At 42.1% G+C, this 12,564-nt stretch overlaps 1 protein-coding gene across 6 annotated transcripts in view; it reads right to left on the bottom strand.

The window, feature by feature from the left end:
* Nucleotides 1-2,333: 2,333 nt before the first annotated feature.
* nrxn1a (neurexin 1a) overlaps nt 2,334-12,564 on the bottom strand; it is a 68,843-nt gene continuing 58,612 nt past the window's right edge. For all 6 annotated transcript variants that reach the window (XM_006791034.2, XM_006791038.2, XM_006791037.2 and 3 more), the window contains 2 exons: nt 5,874-5,952; nt 2,334-5,060 (listed from right to left, as the gene is read on the bottom strand). In XM_006791034.2, coding sequence (XP_006791097.1) covers nt 4,759-5,060; nt 5,874-5,952 — 381 coding nt within the window. In that variant the 3' untranslated portion in view covers nt 2,334-4,758. The remainder of the gene's footprint in view (nt 5,061-5,873; nt 5,953-12,564) is intronic.

Below are 12,564 nucleotides of genomic sequence, written 5' to 3'. Positions count from 1 at the left end.
TGAAATGCAGCCCCAAACAGTGGCAGAGCCTTCACAATGTTTTACAGGTGACTGTAGACATTAAATGCTGTATGTCTCTCCTGACCTCCTCCGTACATACTGATAACAAGTTGATCCATCACTCCATGATCCCTGTTACCACTGGTTTTTAGTCCATTTCTTGTGTAGTTAAGCAACCACCTTTCCACTGAGACCATTTCTGATGAGGTTTTGATGCCATAGATGGATCAGCTGAAGCGCCAGATGCATCTCTCTCAGGTCTGTCATATTTCTTAATGACATTAATGTCTGTCTGCTGTAGATAGTTTTATAGGCCTGCAACTACTTCTTTAGTCCTCCACTTGTCCAGCTTCTTCACATTTTTAAGGACCCACTTGCACTACTGAGATATATTGAAACAAACTGCTGAGATAAAAGTTTTCAAGTTTTCATCCAGTAGATTTTTGGGAATCACTTTCTTGGTGCAAAAATCCTGTTTTATGCCTGTCAAACTGTACGCTATCTTTGGCATTTTTCACAGATTCAGCTAAAAACTGGGAACATGTGTTTGTAAAAGGCTGCTAGTAGCAAAGTGCTTAAAATTGATTTTTTTGCTAAGTTGTCTGTTATGTGTAGACACAACACTGGTTCATACCTTGAATCAAGTGTCCTTTTCTATGCTTGAATGATTCATAGGTCAGTGTGAAGTGGCTTAACAAACACAAAACATTCCTCTGAAAATAGCCAGGTGCAAGGACTGGACTGAAAATGAATGAAAACACTGTCATTGTCCCCCCAAAATTATTTGAAATACCCACGGAAAACCAGAAGAACTTGAGCAGACCACTTCAAAATACAAGAAAGTCTGGCTCTTGGAAAAAAATATAAAGCAATGAGAGGTGAAAAGACTTTTGCACAATACTGTAAAGGTACAAGTTACTTCAAACATACAAACACAAACATTTTTATGTTTTTATTTTTTTTTTCCATATAATAAGTCCCTAGATTCGCACATTTAGAAAAATATTCAGCAAAAACAATAAACATCAAAAATATTTAGCTGGAGTCACATAAATTAAATTTAACCTTAAATAAATAAATAAATAAATAAATGCATCTTTTTCCTAGTGAAGTAGTGAGTATTTTTTTTTACACTGTATTGTTTGTACTTTTACTTACAGGGTTGCACTACTGCAAGATTGCCTGTTTTTTTTTTTGTAATACTAATATAATAATGTAATACTTGTCATTAACTGTGTTTCTTATTCACACTGAAGCTGAAAAAAAATGGATTCTAACATTGTCATAATAATAAGCTACAAACAATACAAAGCTAGATTTTCCTGTTTCACTGCAACATTTGTTAAAAGGTTATATTTATGAATCTCCAGTCACTCTTGCACATGCTTTTTTGCATTTCTGAACATGTACAATCTATCTGTGTGTCATCTTACTTGAAAAACAGATCTCAATCTCAGTGACACAACCTGTTTAAAGAATTCAGATTATCTGCTGCTAATACTAATAATCTGATTGTGTGTTGTACAATCAGATTATTGTACACCGTCGAGAAACAGAGTTATTTTGTATTCACTCCATAAATATAGCAGGGCTCTGTCTTTATCTTTGTCCTAGCTGTCTGTGGCCAAGGACAGCAAAGCAGCAGATGGCTACAACCTAACACAAGCCTTTTGTTGAGCACAGACTGTTCTGCAAAGACAAAAAGAAAGCAAGAGAAACAGTGAGAGAACAAGATAATGCAACTGGGGAGGTGTTTATTGAAATAGCAGCTCTTTGTATGTTTCACCTGAGGATGCAAGCTCAGCTCTGCAGTCTCAGGGATCTTTCATCCGGCAAACAACAACTCTGCAGAGACTTTGCGTTTACAGCACAGAGTTGTACTTCAAAGCCCTGTTTAGTATGTGCAGTGGGGTATTTTTGTGCCGTCCCAGTAAAATGGCGTGGGACCTGGAATGGAAGAGCTGCTTTCTTTTCTTAATTTGATGAAACAAAAGTTGAAAGGATAAAACAGAATGTGGATAGATGTGCAACTTATGGTCTCTGAATTTACAGAAATACCCTTCATTTCTGTACTTGTTACACGAGAAGACTGATGACAGTTTCTTATGTCCATTAAATAAGGTTTGCTGGAACTAAAAGACATGCCTGACATCAATCTTCTTTTTATTGGGAACTATTCCTCTAAGATCTGCCCTCTGATTCCCTGCTACCTTTTGACTTGTGTTAATTAGGCAGTCATCCGATATCATCATAGCTGAGGGGGGGATGCGATAATAGGCGCTTTAATGATGTCCGCAGGCAGATGGGAAGTGAAAAACAAACACGCAAAAAGCTCACTTGGGTAATATTTTATTTACTCATTAATCTTCAAAACTATTTTTCATAATAAATTTCCACTTTATGTTCATCAAAGAACCGTAACAATAAAAATAAAAGTAAATACTGTAGAAAAATTGTACATATAGAAAATAAACATGGTTAATGAACACCTAGATGTAGAATAATCCCACTGGTTGAGACGCCTCCTATGTTTTCAGATGGCAACACAACAGAGATAGAGGTAAAGGAAAGAAACAGACATGGAGGAGAGGGAGACGTAGTAAACGAGAGGGAAACACGAAAGAGGCAGGTCAAAAAGGCCAGTTAAGGATGGCGAGAATAAGGGGAGATGTTAAGTTAATTTTGACATTTATACTTTGAAATCTCACACACAGTCTGTTTCATGTCCTTCCTTGCCCTGGTCTGTTTTGCATGCATCCGACTGGTTAGTTACATTGCTTGGAAGAACTGTAGGGGCTTGTTCATGTCATGGCACTGTTTGTATCTCGTGGGGCTACACTTATTGAGCTGCAGAGGGCTCAGACACTGCAAAAAGTCCATAAACAGATAATTCGCCATTGCCCATGGGAAAGCCATCCGTCTGTCCCGTATTGGGACATGTCACGAGTATTGATTCATCTGTCAACCAACAGCAATGAATACATGAGGACGCAAAGAGAAAGAGAGAAAAGGGAGAGCCAATGAAATCAAAGCAACTCAAGTTGTCGTATAGCCAATGGCATCAAGAACTGGACTTTTCTATCTATTAGCAACACATGGTAACATTTACTTTGTTATGTTTTTCTTTTCCTCAGCTGGTTTTTGCTATAAAAGGTGGTTGGTTAGCGCAGGTATAGTGGGCGTGACCTGTAAGACATCAGGCTAGGAAACAGGACGTGGCCTGTCGTGGGGCGCACGTGTCCGACAGCAACCCACGACATCCCCCTCCTCCTTTCCCACCTGCAGACAAACCTACCACCTTTGGACTTAGTGGGACACGCCACCACTCCACAGCACAGCTCGGGCATGCAGCACACTCGAGATGGTCACGCTTTGCCGATGAAGATTTGATCTGAGAGTCGATTTGGCGACTGAAATCATTGTTGTATCCCACAGACTGAAAAACCATTTGAAGTGCGTACTCAGAAATACTTCAAGCCGAGGTGGTGAGTTTATGATGGTGGTGCGTCACGATGTAACCTCTGGAGTTTCAACGCGGTATAAATCACACGGAGTAAGATAATTCACGTGCAATAAGATCCCCCCCCTCCCTTCCCCAGAGTCTATACTGCCCAAATGTTCCTCATATTCATCATTATCGTTGCCATAACAGTTATCATTATGAGCGTTGTCTTTTTCACCAATGTCTTCTTGTATAGTCTTCAGTGTCAGTTATGAAGATATGCTGCGCTTTTAGCATTGCAGGTAAGTGTATGTCTGCATGTGTAGATCCTTTTTAATTTTACCATGTGTGTGTTTGTATGTAGTCTATGTACGTATGTGTGTGTGTGTGCAAGACACCACAGTCACGCATGACTGGTGTCTGTAGGTAGCATCTGAAGTCTCCTGTCCAGGAAAACATCTTTCAGTTTTTCACTGATTACACTGTTTTGTGATTTTCAGGGTGCCATAAAACAGCAGCGCTGCAGCGTAACAACCACAGCCCATCCGTTATATTAATGGTGCACCAGCCCTGCCGCTGCCTATCCACTCGCAACTCACTGTCTCTCTTTGGCTACACCCTGAATTCCTGCCGTGCTGTCTGGGGGTAGACTTGGACCATTGGTGTGCTTGTTTCCTCAGCATCCTCATTGCTTCTTCTAGCCCCGTCTGCTAACAGGGAGGAAGGCCAAGAAGCTTGGAAGAGAGACACTTGGTGCTTGTCTTGGTGCTTTTACATCTTTGTTCTGGTGCTCTGCCTCTCACGCAAACACTCTGTCTGCCATGTGCTTCACTTAAAGTCTTCCTTGACCTCTCTTAGTCCAACTGAAGAGGTCCAACTGTGGCAGGGGAGTCTCTTTTTTTTTTTTTCTTATCAGGCTGACCCAAAATGGTTCTTAACTGGGAGTTGAACTGGTGCTTTCTAAATCATTTGGAATGGTGTTAATGTTCATAAAAGAAGCCTCTCGCAGAGGCTCTGCTCATTGGTAAATACTGTACAGTAAGGGCTCATGCCCTCAGGCCAGTCTGTGTGTGTATGTTTGTGCTTGAGTGTGTGTGTGTGTGTGTGTGTGCCTGGGCTCGTTTGTGTGCATGTTTGTGCTTGCCAGCATGTGTGCAGGTGTGATTATTGGGGAGTAAACATTAAGATCAGCATGTCTATGTCATGTGTGTTTGTGTGTATTTTTTTCTTTTTGAGAATATATCTATTTATGTACATATACCGTTATATATATAAAGGTGTATGCGTATATGTCTGTGTTTAAGAAGTCATCCGCCTCAGACATAGTACTCCTTGTCTTTGTTCTTCTTGTTTTTAGAGATCTTGGCGATGCCCAGCGGCTTGTCCTTAGCGCTGCCGTTGGGCTGTGTGGCTGAGTTGCTGATGTAGTTGCGGCTCTCGTCCACGTGGTAGGAGCCTTCGTCGCGGTTGCGATACTTGTACATGGCGTAGAGAAGGATGAGGATGCAGAGGGCAGCGGCTGCTACAATGCCCACCACCATGCCCGTAGTGCTGCTGCTCTCCCGCACCACCTCAGACGGACCCGGGAACATCTTCACCTCTGGCAGGGGAGGGCGGGCTGTGAGGGGAGAGAGCAGGAAATTGATGTTATATGATGGTTTAGTTTATACATTATTAATTTGGATTGCCTGCGATGATGGTGGGAGGAGAACTGGAAGACACAATGCATCGTGGTGATGAATTATTTGACAAGCGTTTTGCATAATGCTACACGCTGGTAAGGGAAAGCTACAGCTTAGAGCCAAAGCTGTTTACATATCATCACATAATGCGTAAACAGATTACAGTACACATCGCTTAGAGGAGGATCCAGAGCACAGGTGCACGTTATATCAGGTTTTATTACATACTTCTGACACTTTACAACAGCCAAAGAGGGCTGCAGTACGGAGAGATTTCACACCATATTAAATGATTTATAATGAAGAATTTAAATATCAAATTTTATGGCTGTCCAGAGATAAGGGGATGGAAAAGAAAAAGGAGAAGGAGGGAGGAGGTAAATAAAATGGGATATATAAAAATGAAATTTTAATGACAAAGAGCAGGATACAGATGGGAAGATAGGAAGAGATGGAGAGTGTTAGGTAATGCCCGAGGGTGGAAACCTGAGCACAAATAAAAATTTAACTGGAGAGCATAAAAATGGGTAGCAGTGCGAGGTGAGGACGTAAAACAGGTAGGAAGCATTGTTTTTTTCTCTCCAAGGGCCACACACTGAGCATGTATATTGATAACTAATCTTTTTTCTTTTTAACTTATTGGATGTTGGCGGCCAGACTTAGAGGGCCTGGGGGATGTATTTTGCCCATGAGTGACATAAAAGCTGCATAAAGGCAGTTTCACATGTATATTAGTTAATGTTTCTCACCTGAACTGGGGTCACAGGGGTCAATGTCTTCATCATCGCTTGGGCACTCAGCTGATGCCACCAGCAGGTCGTCTGTCGACTGAGAAGAAAAGATGGAGAAAAATTGGCAAACGTGTCCACACACACACACACACACACACATTCATATACATACAAACTCATGATCGTCATCATTTCTAAGACAGAAACCGTCAGTTCCCCACACCCCTTCTGTTTATTTCCTGTATGTGTGAGCACACAGCACCAATCTTTCGCCCACCCGTTTTCAGTTGACCATAAACACCTCTGCCTGTTACAGCCCCCAGCAATAGCAGGCGGCCAAAACCTGAGTGCCAAGGAGAGAAGAAGAAAGAAGAGGGAGAAGAGAAACTCTGAATCCCTTTAAAACCACAAGGAGACTGCTTAGTTATTATCTAGTACTGTCTCAACCCTCCCCATCCTTTGTTCTCTTCTGGCCTTTCTATCTGCATTCTGCCATCTCCATCTGATACTGGCAAATGCTCATACGTGAGGCTGAGGACAAAAATAAAACCAGCCTTCATTAGATATCTGCTAAGCGTTTGATAGTTCATTTAAATCTCTTTTATTCAAAACCTCTCCACGAGCACCATGTTGATTTTCTACTTATAGCCCACCTCTAACCTACACCAATCCACTAATACACTCAACGACCGATCCTTTTCCATGCCTTGCTACCTCTCAATGGAAAAGGCGCCCTTTTTCCTCTCAGTCCCTGCTCCTCTTGTTGCCATGGCAACTCTAAGTTCAGGCTGTTAGAAATGATGGGGAATAAAAAAAGAGGAAAAAAAAGGGAGTGTGCACCCTCAGTGGGGACCTGTGCGTTGATTTGCAGTTCCAGCCAGAGTGTGAGGAGAAAGGAGAGAAAAGAGGGAGGGAGTTAAAGATAGATGGATGGATAAAAGGAATTTCAGGTTGAGGCTATTGGGGAGAAAGAAAGAGAAAAGAAGACAGGAGAGGAGGAGGAGCACTTCAAAGTGCTGCGGTCTTTACTTAACACGGTGCTAATGTGCTCCGCATATTCATGAACTACTGTTAAACATCGCCCGCCTTGACGCTTCGGCATGAGAGATATTAAATGTGTGAGCGTGTGTGTGCATATGTGTGTGCTTTAACCACACTGGGTGCTCAGTGCCAGCATTAAATTAAAATTGGATTGTGATGCATTGCAGTGGATGTTAGTAACCCACGGAATAAAAGAGAGGCGAGAGAGCAGCGGAGCTAAAAAAGAGAGAAGAGCAACAGAGGTGGAAACTAAAGTGGAGGAGAAATCTAAACCAAATCAAAGCGCTGAGATGTCTAAGTTAGGACAAGAATAGCAAACGGAAACTCATTAAACTGCCATTAAACCTCGCAGTCTCTTCTTCTTGTAGGAGCACAGTTGGTGTGAGTAGCGGAGATGTGAGCCCTCTGAAAAAGCCTGCACTGGCCTTGTATGTTGTTAGTCCTTACAAGTCTGCTGTAGTCCAGTTTGGCCTAAAAGTTACATCAGGTTACTGATGCTTGACTCGTACGCTTTCCTCAGCTGCCTTTCCAATCAGTTCTGCCCACTGGACTGTCAAATGCTGCTAGGGTGAGCTTAGCCTCTGGAATTCAGCCAGTCAATAAACCCTCTGTGCCTTTGCCAGGATTCAAATAGCACATGAACCAATCAGGCCGCAGGAAACACACCACCCCTGACACCTGTCGCCGATCAATTTTGAGCTACGGTGCTTGATGATTGATTCAAAGACACCTATGTGCCCTCCGCAGACACCTGATTTGAATCTTGACTTCAGCTAAAACAAAAGCCGAGGAGCACATTTTTACAATGTCCCTCCTCTGATCTGTGACATCACCTTGTCAGCTGACCACCCCATTCAAAGGGAGGGTGTCAATTGGAGTATTGATCCACTTATCGCAAGGGAGGCAGTGAACACAAGAGAAAAATGGGGACATGCCAAACACAACTTAAATCGCATTGATTACCCACAGAAGTTCATAGAAAATCTGCCAAAGCAAGTGTATGCCCGAGGATCCTCCGCCCCTCTGCCTCACCCTCCTTCTTTGTTCCCATCTTTTCACGGTCTATCAATAGAGCATGCTGACATAATAATGGACACAGATGAACACTGATAGGGAGGAAAAAATAGATACAGGTGGACAAAGCGAGCGTGACAAGAAGAATATCTGCATGCTTAAAGAGTAAAATCTCTACCTGAGCCGCCGAACAGTGCCAACGACCATCCATGCCTCCCTGACTGCCTAGTTCACACATAGTAGCTGCACTCAGTCCTCACACTCTCTTGCAGAAGATTCAACAGCTTGTCTGCTACTTTCACAACTGGAAATCACACACACATGTACTCACACAAACTCTATGACAGCCAAACATGCTCCATTGGTCTTGTTCTATTTAAACACATCTACACAGACACGCGAGCATACACCAGATCAGGCTGAAGTTGGCAGGCTGATGAAGAGATCCTGACGAGAGAGGAGAGGAGCTAGCTCCACTACTGCAGATGGTGAGATAGACTCATACACCGCCTGCATTAACAGCCTATCACTGGAGCTCAACCACAGACAGGGAGGGAGGGGGGAGGGAGAAGAGGAGGGGGGGGGGGGGTGACGAGTAAATATGGAAAGATATGAAGGGAGAGAAAGAGCAAAGGGAAAGCGAAAATAACCGAGGGAAGAGGGAGAAAGTATCACCAGAAGATCGATAACAAGTAGAAGAAAGGCAAGATGGAGACGAAGATGTGAAAGATGTATAGATAGCGATGCAGGCAGAGAGAAAAAAAAACAGACGGAGAAAGAGGAGAGGAGCGAGCGAGGCATGAGACGTGGAAGTGCCTGGGTCAGCTGATTCCTGTAGCCAATTGGGCAGAGCTCCGAGCCTCGAGTTTCTTCCATCAGTCTTCCCATCAAACACAGGTACACACAAACACATGAATGCGCGCAAACACACATCCACCGACAAACAGGGAACATCAAAACCAAACTCGAGCTCTGTGACTCAGCGCAGCCTCTAGCATAAACACTCACACAAACTCTCCCTCTCTTCTCCTCGCTGGTGCTCAGCTGTCATGCATTATTAATCCCTTCCACTTTTCAACACGCAAAAAAACCCCACGAAAAAAGCCTCGACACAGTGTGGACGTCAGGAGGAAGCACATAACATATTCTTACTGCACAAAGCACTGACGGCAGGAGCAAACTCATGGGGTAACTTAGGCAGATCCACTCAGAGACACACGCAAACTTGAGGCGTGTGCGAGAAACCAGCAAATTGCTTGGACCCATTGCACCTTTGTAAGACATCTCTCACTGCCCCTCCTCTGATGCAACGTGCTGCAATACAACTTATTGTTCCCGATCCACCTGAGTGTATGCGCGCGCGCGTGTGTGGATTCAATGTTTTATGTGTGTCTTGGTTAAGGCCAGATTGGTTGCCAGGCAACACTAGGCAGCCTCAATAGGGAAGCTGTAGATTCTTCTTAAACAAGACAAACACACATACGCACAAAAATAGAGTTTGGAGGGCAACTGGAGTGATTTGACTTGCACAGACGAGCAAACGCCCGTGCTGCGGTATATCGAGCATATAGTGGGTCTGACCCACTTCTCATGCTGACTGCACTGCATAGCTCCACATCCCAGATTCAGCACTCACATCAGTAAATCACAGGCGCAGGAACAGTTCGCTTAAATCACATACACATTGAGAAATTGAGCAGTGAAGAGTGTGAAAAGAAAGGCCCTGTGACAGCACTGTCACTCTGCAGCACTATCCCTCCAGCTCTCATATCCATTATTGATGCCTGAGGCTTAGCTCACAGCTCTCTGCGTTCTATTATTTATGTCTGAAACAGCTGGCGGTTTATACACAGAGGAGCTAGTCTCTGTGGGAGACTGGCTGGGAGAGAAAGAAAGCAAGCAGCGGGTAGTGGGGCTCACTATCTCCATGGCAACTTGTATCACTTAGAAAAAAAAAATAAAATCTTTTTTTTCAGTGCTGCTGGCGCACAGTTTTATAACACAGGAGAACTGCAGCACACAGACGCCCACTAAGAGCCTGATAACATCTCTGTAGTGATCTGAACAATAGAGGTGTCTGCGGAGTACCTGCTCACAATGTATCCTCTGACATTAGCATCGACTCTTCAGCTGCTGCCGCTATAATAATGCCACAATAACAATTATGTGTTTCTATTGTACCATTTGCATCAGTTTACATATTATGGGAAAGCTATTACATCCTCCACTGGCACAAACAATTCTCCTGCAGTAATTTAGAAGGGAGGGACCACTTAGCGGTAAATTTGCCATCTAGTCTATTTCTGTGATTGTGCTGGAGCAAAAAGTGAGCCTTCTGTCTATTAAAGACAAACAAACAGTGCTGCAGGGCAAATAAAAACCTATTAATCAGGAAATTAATTAGGAAAAGTGCCTATGGTATTTCCTGGAGCAAAAGCTATGTTTTTTTTAAAAGATATTGGACTTTTCAGTTTTGTGGCCCCATACAAAGATGGACATAGCCTGCAGGTCTGAAAACTACATTCTTTGTAATAAACAGCAGGTGGCGACTAACTTGGTTGCAATGATATAAATAAATTTATGGCCTCAGTGAACATTTGATGAATTTATGTTGTAAACTGCTTGTCAAAGGTTTTATTTAATACATGTTTTTTTTTTAAAAATTGGCTCATATTTAGAGTAAAAAGACAATAACACAGACTCATTTAAATAGACAATTCTTCAATCCCCTCCTTTCACTCCTGAGGTAGATGGCTGCCTCTTCCTGAGCCTGTTTCTGCACGAGGTCTCTCCCTGTTGAAAGGGAGTTCTTCCTTCCTGCTATTGCCAAGTGCTGCTCATAGGGTTCGACTGGGTTTTGGCATTTTATGTCTAATCTACCTTGCAATTGTTGCTGTTAAATAGCACTACAGAATACCATATCTTGCAGTGCCAAGGATAGCCAACATGCTCAAATCAAAGTTTTAAAATGGGAAACTCCAGGGTGATATCACAGTGGCTATGTCCAACTTTTATATACAGTCTGTGGCTGTAGCAGACTTATAGATGATAAGACTTGTTCAGACTTTGATTCCCTTTAAAGTCAGGTGAAAGACTTTGATGCTGGAGTATCCTAATGCTCAAGGGGCCTAAGGAGCTGACGCTGTAATTATAATATTTACCATCTGAGTTTTATCTGGAAACTTTTTTATGCTATACACCCTGTCAGATTACTGCTATGCATGAGAAAAATACCAATTTTTTTTCAGTCTTCATCTGCCTTTGAGTAGCCCCTGAGGAGTCATCATTGTCCACCTTGTGCTTCTAATTAATTATAGTTTTAATCTACGATGGGTAATGCACGCCCTAACAGGACAATATATAGCAGACAGAAAGGAAGTAATGAAGCACAAATATTTTAATATTTTCAGGTATTTATACTTTACTAGTCTATTTTTTTAAATAGGCTCATTACTTTATATTTAACACATTTGAAAGAAGATATCACCTCACATCAGAGCACACCTTCAAACACCAAAATGATATGAGTCACAATGGAGGGAATAACCCAAAAAAAGATAACCCTATGGGTGTATCCATCATCAGGGCTTATTGCATACAAATAGATGAAATTTATAGTAATTTATGCATCATTTATAGTCTATACTCAGGGGTTTAAATGGCCAGAATGATCTGAAACAGCATTCTTGGTGAGACTAATCTGGTAAGACTAGTCTGTAAGTTGTGATTGCAGTACTTCTAGCTAGCAATACGGAAATGGAGGATAAAGGAAGTAAATTTATTTTTTGTTTTTTTTAAGTGGCAATTCATTTCAAACGCAACATTTCTATCAGCTCAACAAATATCAGCCAACGCACAAAATGTTTGTGTGCAGTTTGTCACACAGCGTGTCTGCTAGCTAACAGTACAGCTACTGTATTTCACTCAGAGATGGAGAAAGATGTGAGAAAAACAGGATGGGAGAGAAAGAAGAGAGGTTATATTTGAAGGTAAGGACAGATCAGTGATGTCTGACAACCTGAAAGGCTTCAAGCTTCAACGTTCTGCAAAACAAACTGAGGCATATCCATTTTTGTATTATTCAAAGTTGTATGAAAATACTCAGCTGTTTAGTGTAGGATAAAAAGTTTAGCTTACTGTAATGTGGTGAATTTAAAGCACTGTGCTAGACTGGAGCACAGTGGCTTGGTCTTTTTGGTCAGTGTTAGCTTACATAAAGGGTAGCAGAGATTAATTTGAATTTTAGCTGATGATGCTTAGAATTATTCACTAAAGTCTCCATCTAACTGTATATTGTCTTGTATAAAGACAGCACAAACAGTATGCTGTCAGTGTAGGGGATGGAAATCAGTCAAGATAGCTTGTTGAATATATCTGCTTACATCATGTTGAATTCATTTGTGAAAACCCACAAAGAGCAGTCAACCTCAGCACAACAGCAGCAGGACAGGTCAGCTGATGACAGCCTGTACATTAAGAAAGACTCCTGGAGCTCCAGTTTAAACCCTGACGGCACACATTTTTCTGTTTGAGTATGGAGGCAAAGTGAAAAAAGTCTGCATTCCCATGTACTAATATTATTTTATTATTATATTAATATAGCACTTAGCTTTGCACAAAAATAGCTTGTAGAAACGTTGTCCAAAGAGCTACT

Source organism: Neolamprologus brichardi, chromosome 8, assembly GCF_056152115.1.
Source record: "Neolamprologus brichardi isolate AB-2024 chromosome 8, ASM5615211v1, whole genome shotgun sequence".
Taxonomy (NCBI): domain Eukaryota; kingdom Metazoa; phylum Chordata; class Actinopteri; order Cichliformes; family Cichlidae; genus Neolamprologus; species Neolamprologus brichardi.
The sequence above is the reverse complement of the archived record's forward strand: the minus strand, read 5'-3'. Positions and strand labels throughout refer to the sequence as shown.